The sequence below is a fragment of the Eucyclogobius newberryi genome, unplaced genomic scaffold (genome assembly GCF_026437365.1).
Source record: "Eucyclogobius newberryi isolate DKJ021-1_F unplaced genomic scaffold, fEucNew1.0.hap1 SCAF_21, whole genome shotgun sequence".
Classification (NCBI taxonomy): Eukaryota; Metazoa; Chordata; class Actinopteri; order Gobiiformes; family Gobiidae; genus Eucyclogobius; species Eucyclogobius newberryi.
In genome coordinates this window covers 28,405,875-28,422,546 of record NW_027315846.1, presented here as the reverse complement: position 1 = coordinate 28,422,546, position 16,672 = coordinate 28,405,875, and the positions used below count along the sequence as shown (strand labels likewise).

Genomic DNA, 16,672 nt, shown 5'->3' with positions numbered 1-16,672 from the left:
AACCTCCCATCACACCCCTCATAACCCTCTAACCCTAACCTCCCATCATACCCCTCATAACCCTCTAACCCTAACCCCCCATCATATCCCTCATAACCCTCTAACCCTAACCCCCCATCATACCCCTCTAACCCTAACCCCTCATCATAACCCTCATAACCCTCTAACCCTAACCCCTCATCATACCCCTCTAACCCTAACCCCATCATACCCCTCATAACCCTCTAACCCTAACCCCTCATCATACCCCTCATAACCCTCTAACCCTAACCCCTCATCATACCCCTCATAACCCTCTAACCCTAACCCCCCATCATACCCCTCTAACCCTAACCCCTCATCATACCCCTCATAACCATCTAACCCTAACCCCTCATCATACCCCTCTAATCCTCTAACCCCTCATAACCCTCTAACCCTAACCCCTCATCATAACCCTCTAACCCTAACCCCTCATCATACCCCTCATAACCCTCTAACCCTAACCCTTCATCATAACCCTCATAACTCTCTAACCCTAACCCCTCATCATACCCCTCATAACTCTCTAACCCTAACCCCTCATCATACCCCTCATAACCCTCTAACCCTAACCTCTCATCATACCCCTCATAACCCTCTAACCCTAACCCCTCATCATACCCCTCATAACCCTCTAACCCTAACCCTTCATCATAACCCTCAAAACCCTCTAACCCTAACCCCTCATCATACCCCTCATAACCCTCTAACCCTAACCCCTCATCATACCCCTCATAACCCTCTAACCCTAACCCCTCATCATACCCCTCTAACCCTAACCCCACACCCATATCCCATACCTCATACCCATATGTAGTATTTCTTCAACTGAAAAAGTTGATATTTATTAAAGAATTGGATCACGGTTTCAAATGTGCCACACAGCATGTGGATATCTTTAATAGTTACAATATGTGGGGCACTGTCCTTGTTTAGGCAATTACCAATCCTCAATTAAATAATAAAAAAATAAAAAAAAGTGAATCTGAAGGTTATGAGAATGTAATCATGACATTGACCCCTTTTCTGGAAATGAATGAACACTTTACCAAATGCGGTTTACCAAATAATTAAACATAAAATATGGATATGGAATATGCAAATGAGTCATTAACAGGCAGAGGCACTAAACACAATCGCTCTGGATCTATCTAGTTGTGTGTTAGAGTTAAAGTGAAATATGTGCGTTCACACGACCAGAAGCAGGAGCTGTGCAGGTGCTGGACAAAGTCCACTTGATCTGCGTTTTCCTTTGAGGCTTTCCCCCGATGACCAGGTCAGAGACGGGCACAGAATAACTTAGAGCAAAGTCATCCTCCTTGATTCCTCTCTGGAATGTCTTTTGTCCTAGCTTAGGTAAACTAGCTTAGTTTAAGCCGAGAGAAAGAGTTTCTCTCTTCTTCCCAGGTCCTTCCTCTTTGATGGAACTGATTCGGTCCATGTAGTTTAGACCTGTCATATTGGACGGTTTCTTTTGAACACCGGATAAAATATTCACAAGACAAGTCGTAAGCCGTTAAATTAACACGCAGAATAACATTAACATTATGCACAGTAAATTCATCATGCGGACAAAGTCTGAAATTAAATTATTGTTTAATAAAACTGCATCATCTTTTAGCTGATTTTTAGCTCTTATCTTGGGAGAAAATATGTCTCATTTTAGGAAAAGTGAATTCCAACGTTCCAAGCATGAAGCCTCTCCGTGTGCAGTCATACAAACCCCTGAAGGTATGTGGAGCTCCAAAAAGGGGCATGGTGCTATTAGATAATGAAAAGCATTAGGTGGCATTCCTTTCACCGTGGTAACTCTCAGAGGTCATCTGCAGGTCACTTCACAATCAAGAAAGTGGCCATTTTGAAATGAAATATGTAGAGTTCAAAAATCTACCCTTCATACTTTAACAAACTTGTCCTTGGGTTTGTATCCAATGAACTCCAAACTAGGCAGCATCATCAGGACATATCTGGGTTCAAAAGCTGTTAAAAGGATTGACATATGTCTCAGCGTGGGGCCTTAACAAGCTCCGAACAAAGCTGACATTTTGAAATTAACAGGCCCTAGTTGGATATTGTGCTCAATCACAAAAGTCCTTCCTGGTTTGGCGGAGACCAGAGAAGGCATTTCACTGAAGAATTGCCGGAGCTCGATGACCAGGTTGGCGTTAAGATGGGCCAGGTCAAGTGTGCTCTCCACTTCAGTGATGAGGGCAACATCAGGCTCCTCCTCTTCCTCCACTTCCTCCACTTCCTCCACTTCCAACTGCAGTTTTGAGAACTGCATCAACTGGTTCTTTTCAACAATGTGTGGTATGTTTGTTTGGCCTTCTTCTCTGGATGGTGGATCTTGTAGATGACGGTCCCCTTACGCCTGGTGATGACATACATCTTTGCTGTTTGAAGAGGGAAGTAGTAGCAGCACTATCTGAGCCTCACAATACTGTTCCAGGCACTAACTGCACAATCCCTCCCTCTGTCACTCCGTCTGGTCTCTGAAGAGATCCAGGTTGTCTTCAGCACATCCCACCCATATAGATGCTGGAAAGGTGAGAAGCCTGTAGAGGTCTAGAGTGCCTCTGTAGGTGAACATCAGGAACGGAAGCCAACAATCCCAGTCTCTTCCTAAATCGTCCACAAACTTCCATAGCATTTTTATTAGGGTTAGGATTTGATGAGTCTGGTTGAAGCGCTCCACGAATCCATCCGTCTGCGGATAAAAGGAGTGGTCTTAATGCCAGCAATGCCCAGTTGTTTGTGGAAGCGCTGAAGCCGCCGTGAGGGGAAGTTCATGCCCTGATTGGTCAAAATCTCTTGAAAAAAGTTTTTTATAGAAGGATTCAAATACTGATTGAATTTGGTCTTGTTTAGTTAAGATTACATCATTTTGCCTGTCCCATATTTTAAAAATTGTTCTTTCAGTTTGTTGTTTTCTAAGTTTCAAGATAATTTTGAAAATGTGGACTCACTCGCATATCTTTGTTTGGTAAAGAGCATTTTCTTTAAGGAATAATAGAGGATTTTTTGCTGAGAACTCAAGCGACTGTTTTTTTTAAATGCGCATGTATTTTGTATTGTCTGTCTGAAAATAATTTGTTGTTGAAGAGTATTTTCAAATACATTTATCAGTGAATACGTGGTCCCAGCGACTGTTAACCCGACTGTCTGTCCATCATCAGCACAACCTGAAGCACGTAGCAGAGCCCATCCTCAGACGGAACCTGCCTAACTACTCCACTGAGCTGCCCAAGCTCAGCCTGGTGGTGCCGCAGATCTCCTTCCCCAGGTCCACCATGCCCAGGTCCACCATGCCCGCCTTCACCGTCAGCCACCGTGCTACGCTTCCAGCCATCACCTCCAAGAAGTGCCTCCCACGCCTGACCAAGGCAAGTGCATCACTGACTTCTAAACTGCAGCAAAGTCAAATATAAGTAACCATACATTGGTCCTCATGCAGACTAGCTTGTGTTTGATGGTTTTGATGTACTGTGTTAGCGTCAGTAGCACATCGTTTCAAAGGGCTCATTGGTTTCATGATATTCTGAGTATACAGCAACTGCTTACCCAATAATGTACCAGTGTCCTTTAGAATTGACATGATGTGCATATGACTGTCCCTGTGATTATATACTCTATATTTGTATATGTCAAAGTGCTCATTATTCACAATGAAATGTTCACTGTTGGAGACACCATGTGGCACCAGGAGGTAAACCATGTGGCACCAGGAGGTAAACCATGTGGCACCAGGAGGTAAACCATGTGGCACCAGGAGGTAAACCATGTTCATGTTGCTCAGAAGTATTGGACTGAAATGTACAACGATCAAGGACTGGAATTAAATTATGGAAATTTTCAAAACTTGATTTGAAAATAGACAAATTCATAAGACTTTGGACTAATTGGACTGATTGGAGGATTTTTTTGTAAATTGTATGTTCCCTCTCTGAGCTTTTTACATACATACATTTTTACACAAACAGTATTTCATGCACCTGATGGAAGAATCGGGTTCAGATTCTAAACATGAAAACAATAGAGGCCCAAAACAACTAAATATTATGGGGCAGATATTTAATGACCCTATAGAGAGTTCAGTTTCATTAAATAATCATAAATAAATACTTACTTACTTAAATGCTCCCAAAGATCACAGTGACAAACATAAACTGCATTCCCTATAGGACAAATTCAACTGTCATTAAACAAAAAGTAATCAGCACAATTTCAGCCCCTCTAGAACACAAAACTGTGATCCACAAGGCTCTGTACTGGGCCCCCTGCTGTTCTGTCTGCACTATACTTTTCTCTGATTCAATATAAATGAAAAGTCATCATCATTTTCAAGTTATCAACCTTTAGAGTAGAATTTGAATGTTATTGAACAAACCTCCCAATGATAACAGTATTTATTTAAAAAATAAAAACCTGTTCCAAATGATTTTCAAACCATGTTGTAGCATGTGTGTCACTTAAGGTAGTGTTTAAAAGTGGATAAACACAGGTAACAATGTTCTGTTATTGGGCTAGTTCAGAAGTGCTAGATGCGGCTCTCGGAACAGAGTAAGTAGGAGACAATAATTAAGTTTGCAGGTACCGTATATTGAGTCAACATATAAAAATAATATACAAGAATGGCCATTCATCAATTATTTACAAAATAGGGGTAGAAGAAGGTATGTACATCGTAAAGTTCAATCTCAAAAAATCATCCACGTTGGAAAGTTCACAAAGGGTCCTCAGCGTGTGTCACGCTGAATTGTAAAGTGCAGTGTGGTTTCAAATTGTTCATTAAGCAGCAGTACAATGTTCTTTGGAAAGTTCTAAAAGGGTGGCTACAAGAGCCTCCTACCGGCCCGACCAGAGCAGGTGGAGTCCTTGTGGAGTCCGGGCTTGTGAAGCTCTAGGCTTGCCGCCTGAAAGATCAGTCTGGATCAGTTCGACTCTGTTCCTAGCTCGCCATCCAATCTGGCCAGTTTCGACGTTAATATATGATCTAAATAAGGTGATTCATTACCGGCCCATCTCTAATCTGCCATTTTGGGGCAAAGTCCTTGAAAAGGTTGTTTACCAGCAGCTCACAGATTTCCTCTTAATAAACAACTCATTTGATGTTTTTCAGTCAGGTTTTAGACCTCATCACAGCACTGAGACTGCTCTTGTCAAGGTGACAAATGACATCCGCCTGAACACTGACACGGGCAAAGCCTTAGTCTTAATTCTGTTAGATCTGAGTGCTGCTTTTGACACTGTCGATCATGGGATCCTCTTACAAAGACTAGAGGACTGGGTGGGCATCACTGGCACTGCCCTAAACTGGTTAAGGTCCTATCTGGAAGACAGGAAGTACTTTGTTGCAGCAGCTTTTTACCATCTAAAAAACATGGCCAAAATCAAAAATATAGTGTCAAAACCAGATTTAGAGAGACTTATCCATGCGTTTGTCTCCAGTAGATTAGACTACTGTAACGGCCGCTCACTGGCCTCTCCAAACGAGCTGTAAAACAGCTGCAGTACATCCAGAACGCTGCTGCTCGGGTCCTGACCAGAACCAGGAAGTATGATCACATTAGTCCTGTTCTCAGGTCTCTGCACTGGCTCCCTGTGGCTCAGAGAATAGACTTTAAAGCAGCTCTGCTTGTGTACAAGTCTCTCCATGGCCTAGCACCAAAGTACATCTTGGATATGTTAGTGCCATATGAACCATCTCGGACTCTGAGGACCTCAGGGACCGGCCTCCTGCTGGTGCCAGAGTCAGGACAAAACATGGGGAATCTGCGTTTCAGTTTTATGCAGCTAAAATCTGGAACATTCTTCCTGAATCGCGGATACAAGTGGTCGAAATGAGTTTCCTCCGCCGTGTGGCTGGGCGCTCCCTTAGAGATAAGGTGAGGAGCTCGGCCACACGGGGGGAGCTCGGAGTAGAGCCGCTGCTCCTCCACGTCGAGAGGAGCCAGCTGAGGTGGCTCGGGCATCTGTTCCGGATGCCTCCTGGGCGCCTCCCTCGGGAGGTGTTTCAGGCATGTCCCACCGGGAAGAGGCCCCGGGGAAGACCCAGGACACGCTGGAGAGACTATGTCTCTCGGCTGGCCTGGGAACGCCTCGGGATCCCCCCGGAGGAGTTAGAGGAAGTGTCTGGGGAGAAGGAAGTCTGGGAGTCCCTGCTCAGACTGCTGCCCCCGCGACCCGGCCCCGGATAAAGCGGCAGAAGATGGATGGATGGATTCTTCCTGAAGATGTGAGACAGGCTTCTACTCTGACAATGTTCAAATCTAAGCTAAAAACAGTTCTGTTTAGCTGTGCATGTGACTGAAAGGATTTTTTCTTTGCACTCTTCTCTTTTGTTTGTGATTTTATTAGTTTAGACTATCAGTTGGATTGATAATTTTTAATTTAGTTAATTTTATTGTATTTCTGTTTCTGTAATTTCTTTGTGATTTGAATGCATTTTTCCTGCTGTGTGAAGCACTTTGAATTGCCTTGTGTATGAAATGTGCTCTACAAATAAACTTGCCTTGCCTTGATCTGGCCCGGTAGTTGACTCCTGTAGCATCAACCCGAATTACCCGACCGGCATGTCCCAAGCCGCAACTTATTTCCTGTTTATATGCAGACGATTGGCGGCGCAGCGCCACGTGACCGGCTGACGCACGGCGCAACAGCGTGATGACGTAATGAACCGAGAGAGAGAGAGAGTGCGAGGGGCGCGCAAACGGGAGATCCGCGTTTCTCACCTGGGTTACACCCTCCCCTTTTTAGATCATGCAACTCCCGATGCATAACTAAATGTCTTGAATTTGCGACTGTGAAAATTCGGTTGCTACATGGGGTTGTAAGTACTTCACTATAAGCGTCAATCAACCCGTGGAAATGTATTTGCACAACTGATATAAGTGGATTACCTAAGGTTGCGTACTGTAAGCGCGAAGGTGGTTTACGCTGTCGGGTAGGACGCTGGACCGATGTTTCAGACTCATCTACAAATGAATTTGGCGATTCCACAACTGGTTCAAGTTGGCTGAGTAAAGACTCATTAGGGTGAGGTGATGTCCCTGCTTGGCCAAGGGGCTCCAGCTCTTCAGGTAAATGTTCATGCATAGAGTCTTCCGTCACAGGTAGGGACACTTCAAGAGCTTCTTCAGGCAAGCAGGTTTCTGAGGTTTCGGCGGGTTCAGAACTGACTATAGTCAACGGTACATTATTGGCAGCATTGGATAAAGGCTGGTTACAACTGGCTTGTTCTGGTTCTGTACGGTTGATATGGAAGGTTGCTGGCTCCACGTAAAATGGACGCACCTCCCGCTCATCCTCCTCCTCATCCAAGCAATCATCAATAGACTCATCCCACGCCGGTTTCTGGCTTCGGGTCAAAGGCCGTCGTGATGGTTCGAGCAATGGATCTGGATCGTCAGCAGCCGGAAGGAAAGGACATGGAAGAAGCAGATCTCTGAAGTGTACGAGTTGGTCTGTCAGGTTTATTCTCTGGACGCAGGGTATACACTGGTAAATCACCAGCACGTCCCAGCGCTACGTATACATCCTTCTCCCACTTGTCCTCAAGTTTATGCTTCCCCCGCAGTCTCACATTTCGAACCAGCACTCGATCCCCTTCCTCTAAACTGGACGAAGTGACTCGAAGCGGCTTTTGTTCCTTTCTCCAGATTTGGCTGCGTTCTTTGATGCTATTTGGAAGCTCTCCTCCATACGAGATCTCAATGCTGCAACATATTGGGAATGCGTTCTGGAATTATTCTCCCGCAACGGCAATCCAAACGCCAAATCTACTGGAAGCCGTGGTGCTCGGCCGAACATCAACTCATAAGGTGCAAACCCTGTAACATCATTTCTCGTGCAATTGTATGCATGCACCAAGGGCTTTACATAGTCCTTCCATTTAGTTTTTTGCTTTGGTTGCAATGTTCCAAGCATACTGAGTAACGTGCAATTGAACCGTTCCACAGGGTTTCCCCGAGGATGATATGGAGTTGTTCGTGTTTTTATGATACCAGCGAGTTGGCAAAGTTCTTTTAAGAGTTTTGATTCAAAGTCAGGTCCTTGATCAGTATGAAGATGTTCTGGAATCCCGTAGACAATAATGATGTTTTCCCATAAAACTCTCGCCACTGTTCTTGCTTTTTGATTGGCGGTTGGTACTGCTACTGGAAATTTTGTAAAATGATCAGTGAAAACCAGAATATCCTTAGTGTTACTTTGGTCTGGTTCCAGCGATAAGTAATCCATGCAAAGTAGCTCCAAAGGACGGGTAGTTTTGATGTTAACCATGGTGCAGAACGTTCCGGAAGTGCCTTGCGCCTCACACACCGGGAACAGGTTTTGATTTTCATTTCCACGTCAGCAGACATACGCGGCCAGAAAAACCTTGAGCAAACCAAATCCAAAGTCCTCTCAATTCCCAAGTGGCCCATATAATCATGGAGGCTTGACAAGACAGTAGCCCTTAAGTCCCCCAGGTAAAACCAACTGATAGGAAAGCTGTTCTGAATCCTTCCTGCTCTGATATAAAATCTCTTCTTGTAATTCCAACCGATTTAGTTCTCTCAATAAGAGTGCAAGATCTGGAAGTTCATGCCGTGCTGTCGGAGGAACAGTTTTGCCAGTTTCCAATTGATGAATAACTTCCTTTATGACAGCTCTTTGTTTCTCTTTGAGGTCCTGTCAAAAGACAGGGGAAAGTACCGGCAGTCCATGTTTATTTTCGTCTGCATAGCAGTCGGGAATAGCTCTCGATGACACACCCAAGGATTCCACTACAGCAACCACAGTATCTGGTGGAATGATCGGGAGGCTTCTCACAAGGCAACTGTGACGGATGGTGGAGACGATGGTGGAATCAATCTCTACATCAGATGGAGATTAGGAATGCTCTTGTGTGAAATGATGAATAAGGTCCATGTCCTCCTGCTCCTGATTGTCAGTAGAATGATCATGCAAACGGCGAGATAAACCATCGGCGTCTTGGTTCTTCTTGCCGGCTTTATATTGAAGTTTAAATGTGTATGTTGAAAGGGCAGCAAGCCATCTGTGACTGGCAGCGTCCAACTTTGCTGATGTTAAGAGGTAAGTTAACGGGTTGTTATCAGTCACAACGACGAAGCTGGCCCCATACAGGTAATCGTGGAATTTTTCGGTGACGCTCCACTTGAGGGCAAGGAATTCTAGTTTGTGCGCCGGGTACCTCGACTCGCTAGCTGCCATCCCTCGGCTAGCATAAGCAATAACCCTCAGTTCTCCCCGCTGCTCCTGATACAACGCAGCCCCAAGGCCAGTAGCACTGGCATCGGTGTGGAGAATATATGGCAGCTCTGGATCCGCAAAGCCAAGGATTGGGGGACTTGTTAATTTTCCAATTAATGACTCGAAGGCCAGCTGGCATGCGGAGGACCACCGCTCACCAAAAGGCTTTCTTAAGTCTAGAGAGTTCGAAGTGTTCTTTGGTTGACGCTTGGACGGAGGAGTTAAACCTCGTGTGAGATTATTCAGTGGTTTAGCAATGCCGGCATATCCTTTGATGAATCTCCTATAATATCCGGCAAATCCCAGAAATGACTTCAGTTCTTTCAGTGTTGTAGGAACTGGCCATGACTTTAAGGCTGAAATTTTATCTGGATCCGTTTCAACTCCTCTCTCCGAAACAACGTGTCCCAGGTAACGCACGGACGTCTGGAAAAATTTGCATTTTTCTGGAGAAAGTTTTAGTCCATACTCCTTCAACCGTTGTACTACCCGCAGCAACCGTTCTTCATGCTCTTCCAAGGAGTGCGAAAAAACAATAATGTCATCAAGGAAGACTAAAGCTTCCTTTAAATGGAGATCTCCCATGCACCGCTCCATTAATCGCTGGAAGGTGCTGGGCGCATTTGTCACACCTTGGGGCATCCTGTTAAACTCCCAAAATCCAGTCGGAGTAACAAAAGCAGTTTTGGCTATGTCAGACTCCTCCATCTCAATTTGATAATATCCCGATTTTAAATCCAAGACACTGAACCATTTTGAACCAGTCAAGGCAGAAAATGACTCCTCCAAATTGGGTAAAGCATAAGCGTCTTTGACTGTTTGCAGGTTCAGCTTCCGGTAATCAATGCATAGTCGAATAGTGCCGTTTTTCTTTCGGTCAACAACAATTGGTGAAGCAAATGGAGACTCCGATTCACGTATGACACCAGCCTCCAGAAGCTCCCTTAAATGTTGCCTCACATCATGGAGAGGCTTCACAGGTTGCTCGGCAAAATAAGAATTATAAACGGATACAGGGATTGTTGTGACATGGGAACCTGTATCCAAAAGATAGTAAAGTTCAGGACCAGACACTTTCACACTGATTGTGCATTTGGATCCGACTAAACCCTGAGGTAAGCGTGATGGCTTAGCCTGAGCGGGTTGATTTAGTCGGTTGCAGGTTACTCTGTTCTTTCTTGTGGGACATTGTTGGTCCGCAGTAGTTCCAGTTCGCCCCGTAACTGAAACTGGTTCTAGTTTAAAGTCTGTTGATATGACGGATTGAATCACTGCCATCTTTGTTGTTTCTCAGTAAATTGTCTTTTCTTCGCTGCAACAAGGCTTGAGTTTGGGGGATTGACACATTGAGGTTTGATATGACAATCTTCACCACACCGATAACAATAGCCAGGCTTGGGTGCAGAAGACGGGTTCTTTGAGGGCTTGCCCGCCCTCTGACCCTCACCTGTCTGACTGCGAGGTGTGGCCTTTGGAACATACTGGTTTGGATTGGACTGGACTGCGGTGAGGGCGGCCAGCTGCTTCTGAAAGTTTTTGTGTTACAGTAGTGAGTGTAGCAATTTCTCCTTTCTCCCCAGCATCGGTGAAGGCATACTGGGCCTGATGGATGGCTCGGGGTCTTCCAGCGCCCAGATGTTGCTTCATGCGGCACGTTTCGGCAGTCTCACGATCTTCCTTCGTCCGGAGCAACAATAATAATTCTGCAAAAGATGGGGGATTAAATTTGCGTTGTTTTAGTTGAAGGTCTGAAATGAGCGAATTGTCCCAACAACCCCGGCAGAATTGAGTCAGCAAATGTCTATCATTGTCCTTGCCTGACACTCCTTCCCGTTTAACAGCCAGATTTAAAGCTATTTGGAGACGCTGCAAATAGGTGGACGGCTTCTCCCCAGCATCCTGGAACGTGTCCATAAACTTGGCGCATAGTTCATCGCCATCCTGAACTGTACCGTAGGCTGAATCCAATGTCTGCAAATAAATGTCTGGAAGTGTGTCGGGTTTCAGATGTTTGACCATGTCAGCAGCAGGTGGTAACAGGCTTTCAAAGATCTTGCGTGATCGTTGAAGGTCTGACACAGCGGGGTCCTTCATCAGTAGCTCGACTCCAGAACGCCAAGTGTCATAGTCAGATTCGACTTGAGGTCCTGGTGTTCTTCCTGAGAAATATCTGAGACGTTGCAAACTGAAGCTCATACTATTATCGTCATTCTTGACGATATGTTCGACAACATAACGCTGAACTTCTGGAGGATTGGGACTGGCGTGTGACAAATCTGGCTGGGAGAATCGTGCTGAGTGTCGGCTTGTAGGCGACAGCTCCAACTTTGGCACTGCATCCGGATGTTGGGCTGCAGGACCAGGTTCCAGCTGATGAACTGAAGGGACGGGAACTGGTGGCACTGGGTGATCCTTGACTGCAGGCTGAAGCCCTGTGACGGTTTGGCCAAGCAGAGACATCACCCCGTTCAAAACAATAGTAAAATCCTGACCAGTTACTTTAGCCACTTTTTGCAACTCCGACAAATAACTTTCGGTTTTTACTCTCCCAACCTTTTCTGCGCACACGGTAGCCAAATCTAAAATCTCAAACTTTACTTTATCAAGCTCACATACATAAGTATACGGTAACATACTACGCAAATCAATCAAACTCGCTCCTGAGGTATACTCTACAACAATTGACTCATGAAAAATAGAATCCGATTCACCAATAATCTCTGTTTTAGAAACTGAACCGTAACGTTTTAAAAAATCTACAACTTCGACATCCGTCATTATGTGTAGCGTACTGAACCAAAACTGAATTTGGGATCTTTATGCCTTTTTTCTCAAATATGTCCATTGTCAGTTAATCAATACAAATACACCAGAATTATGTCTCTCTGTACTCTGCTCCTGGCTAGCTCGCCAAGAATATGTAGCATGTGTGTCACTTAAGGTAGTGTTTAAAAGTGGATAAACACAGGTAACAATGTGTTGTTATTGGGCTAGTTCAGAAGTGCTAGATGCGGCTCTTGGAACAGAGTAAGTAGGAGACAATAATTAAGTTTGCAGGTACCATATATTGAGTCAACATGTAAACATAATATACAGTGATCCCTCGATATATAACGCGGATTTTCATCATGCATTGTGTTCTGCATTCTGATTGGCTAAACAGTCTCTCCGCATCTTCTCTACCTGTGTGTCAATAACGTTATGGATTAATATGTACACGTACGTAAAACCGCTTGCCAAATTGAAGTTTGCGAGGCCGGTGAGAGCGCGCGTGAGAGGCCGGTGAGAGCGGCGCGCGTGAGCTTCAATGTTTTATGGAGTATTTCATTGTATAATAACTGTAAAAAAATAAAGGTTTCTACTTCGCGGATTTCGCCTATTGCGGGTTCGTTTTGGAACGTAACCCCCGCGATAAACGAGGGTTCACTGTACAAGAATGGCCGTTCATCAATTATTTACAAAATAGGGGTAGAAGATGGTATTTACATCGTAAAGTTCAATCTCAAAAAATCATCCACGTTGGAAAATTCACAAAGGGTTGCTGCCTGAAAGATCAGTCTGGATCAGTTCGACTCTGTTCCTAGCTCGCCATCCAATCTGGCCAGTTTCGACGTTAATATATGATCTAAATAAGGTGATCTGGACCGGTAGTCGACTCCTGTAGCAACAACTCGAATTCCCCGACCGGCATGTCTCGAGCCGCAACTTATTTCCTGTTTATATGCAGACGATTGGCGGCGCAGCGCCATTTGACCGGCTGACGCACGGCGCAACAGCGTGATGACGTAATGAACCGAGAGAGAGAGAGTGCGAGGGGCGCGCAAACGGGAGATCCGCGTTTCTCACCTGGGTTACAATGTTATTGTAAATAAATTCAAAGCATTAGCAGCTCATATTTACTGTGTCTGAGTCGTTGGAAGACAACTGTCTGTATTTAAATCAATATCTAAGATTATGAGGACTCATTTCAACTGCTTCAGGCCAATAAGACCTTTCACTGCCAAAGTATTTCCTCTTCCACGACTCATATTCTCTCACTGTGTGGGGCGGGGCCATGGACAGTGTAACCTCTGTACAAACAGACAATAAAGCACTATCCAACAATTATAGAAAACCACAATTTATTATGACAATTTTATTAAGTAATCGTTCTAAAAATTATATTTAAAATTTGTAATAATCTTGCTCCAGAAATTGTAAGTAACATGATTCATAAGTGTGATCCGTGTGGACCACGGCCACACATCTGGAACACGATGGGCCGTATTTGCCCCAGTCTTAGCGTTAACTTTCATTTCCAAGCATATTGTGTCGGAGCAACTGCTGAAACTGAGAGGGTGGAGTTCTAAAGAGGCGTGATCGTGCCAAAATATGAGGTGGAGTGAAGCAGCTTGAGGGCGTGGTCCGGTGCATTCTGTGAGTGGCTAGAATCATAACTAATAAACTTCAATTCTACTGCACAATACTGTCCCCATATGGACGAGATAATCATGATGAAACAACCTTCATGGGCATAAATAACACTAATTATAACTTATAGATTCATTAATAAAGTCAAATTTTACGTGGTAAAATGTTTTTCCCACTCTCCGCTCTTAAAGCTCTTTCCTGGACACCTCCACCTGCAGCGTTGGACACCTGTTACTGCCCAGACTGGACCAGACTGGACCAGACTGGACCAGACTGGACCAGACTGAACCAGACTGGTCAAGAAACAATGATCCGTTGTTTCAAAATCTTATCTTTATTTATTACTATTATTGTTATTTTTCAATATTGGAACCAAATTGAAAAAAGGAAGTCAAACAATGTTTTTTCTCACTTCTTTCTATGTCTGGACATGAGGCCATGACAAACAACTCCCACAGGGGGCGCTGTGGAATGCCACAGTTATCAGTTATTGGTTCAAATACTATCACCATATATGGACTGGCACCTCCCACTCTAGCGGCCGAGTCCCGCCACTTTACACCAGCGTTAAGGTCGGGAAGGTAGCAAAAGAGCGCCCAGGCCCCGCCCCCTGGAAAGGGCTCCTGTTAACGCCAAGTCTGGGGTCAAAATACGGCCCTAAACCTGCCCAAGTGAAATCCCTCACATCTGAACCAGTTTAACAAGTGAAGCAGGGGCCTGTGAACATGAAGTCATATTATGTTCTTTGTATATTTCAGGTCAGGACCAGGTCTGCTCTCTGTTCTGTCCCCTTTAAATAAACTATTCATAAATAATCAAATACAAATGCTACATTCCCGAACCTTAAAGCAACAGTAACTTGATCCAAACTACTCTCAGTAAAGACGCAGGTTTTTCAGTGTAATAAAAACATCCAAAATAAAAAACATGCTTTTGTTTTAGTCGATTATTGTCTTAAAGTTTCTCTCTGGAGCTGAAGTGATTGTGTCTTGCGTCAGATTCATCACCTTCTGCTCAGTCATGTGATGGAGGCACTTGCACCATGCCTGACTGAACGTAGATCGTAGGCGTGTTGTTTATCTGAGCGCTGTCTGCACCATGTGTGTCCCGGGCTGCAGCTGTGCGCCCCAAAAAGGTTGAGCCAGACACTGGCTCGGATCTGCGCAGGCTTAACTGGGATCTGCGCAGGTTTAGCTGGGATCCGCGCAGGTTTAGCAGGGATCTGCGCAGGCTTAACTCGGATCTGTGCAGGCTTAGCTGGGATCCGCGCAGGTTTAGCTGGGATCTGCGCAGGTTTAGCTGGGATCTGCGCAGGCTAAGCTGGGATCTGCACAGGCTTAGCTGGGATCTGCGCAGGCTAAGCTGGGATCTGCGCAGGCTTAACTCGGATCTGTGCAGGTTTAGCTGGGATCTGCGCAGGCTAAGCTGGGATCTGTGTGTTTATCCTATCCTTTGTGTTGAATGTTCATTCCTGTGTCCACAGCCCAGGGACGAGTCACACCGAGCAGCTTACAAGACGTATTACATGCCCCCTGTGGAGCGGAAACGTGGAGCCTACTGAGGACCACATCTGGAGCGGGGGCCTCCAGGAGCCTCAGGGCTCCTCATACACAAGGACCTGAAAGTACACCCAGGACAATGGTCTACGGAGGGTCATTGTTTTATAGCAAATGTTTTCTCTTTTTATTTTCATTGTCCATCTCAGATTCAGTGGGGGGAAGTAACAGAGTACAAAAATAAAAGCACTGTTCTAAGCTACATTTTTAGGTATTTTTACTTAAGTTACGTTACATTTACAGTGGAAATTCTGTACTTTTAATTCCACTACATTTGAGAGCAGGTTTCTCTGTTTTCTATTGCACTAGAGTTTTGAGCTGGATTGGGAAGTAGGAAGTACTTTCCTCACAGAATATCCTGAGGTCGACTCTTTCCAGGTCTGCTCCGGTTTCATGTAGAATAGGCTCCTCCCCTCTGGGGCCAGGACTCTCCTGAAAAAGAGATTCTTAATCTCAGTGGGCGTTTCCTGGTTGAATAAAGATCGATATAAATACGATTTGAAGGCTCAGGTTTTGAGGTCCAGCTCCAAATTTGAGCAAAAAAAATTATAAACATAAATTCACAAGAGAAAATAAGAAAATAATGCGTTGAATGTAGAGATTTTGATAAGAATCGTGAATCAATCAGTGTAAAATACTTTTTACTCTTAAAGAACATTCCAAAAGTAGATTTATCTATTTTTTGTAAAGTTAAAGTACTTTTACTTCCACCACTGCTCAGACTTTTACCTGGTGCTAATATTCAAAGGAGGTTTACTTTTTGCACAGTCGAGGTATTGTTACATCCACCTCCATCAAAGCAATACTGAGGAACAAGACAAGACTCACCATGGAACTTTTACCCACGCAATGAAAGTCCTTTTCTACTTCAAATGTGACTTTATATTCCAATGTAAAGACTCTCATAAGTCGAGTCCCTTGGACACATAATTACCTCTGCACTGGTCCCACATTATCATTATTATCCTGTGAATGTTTCATGTGATTCATTTGAAGGTCACATGGTGTTTAAGAATAGTTTGTGTTCACGTGACATCACAACAGTTCAGAATAGAGTGAAACTCTCTGGTTCAGGTCAGAATGCTCAGTAGAACTCAGAGGTCAGATATGGTGACCTGGTGTACGGCTCATGTCTTTGTAATGACTGCGTCATTCCACATGAAACAAAAGCTCTTCAACGTCTTCTCTGTCCACAGCTCAGAAACTCCAAAGACGGCATTGTCGTCATTTGAAGGACTTTAAACCATAAGATTCATTTGACTTATGAGTTTGTGGAGCCAAAACCAAACTAAGTTTACTTGTGTTTGACGGAACCTTTGTCAGGGGCCACATGTCAGGGGCCACATGTCAGGGGCCACATGTCAGGGGCCACATGTCAGGTAAATGAGCTCATAACTTCTTTACATCTGTCTTAGTTGAAGAAAAACACAAAT

The 16,672-nt window shown here is 44.5% G+C and overlaps 1 protein-coding gene across 1 annotated transcript in view; it reads left to right on the top strand.

Moving 5' to 3' along the window:
• The window catches only part of LOC140370234 (MAPK/MAK/MRK overlapping kinase-like), a 56,372-nt gene extending 40,798 nt beyond the window's left edge, over positions 1-15,574 (top strand). The window contains exons 11-12 of the mRNA XM_072457295.1: positions 3,198-3,404; positions 15,167-15,574. Coding sequence (XP_072313396.1) covers positions 3,198-3,404; positions 15,167-15,244 — 285 coding nt within the window. The 3' untranslated portion in view covers positions 15,245-15,574. The remainder of the gene's footprint in view (positions 1-3,197; positions 3,405-15,166) is intronic.
• The last annotated feature ends 1,098 nt before the right edge of the window (positions 15,575-16,672 follow it).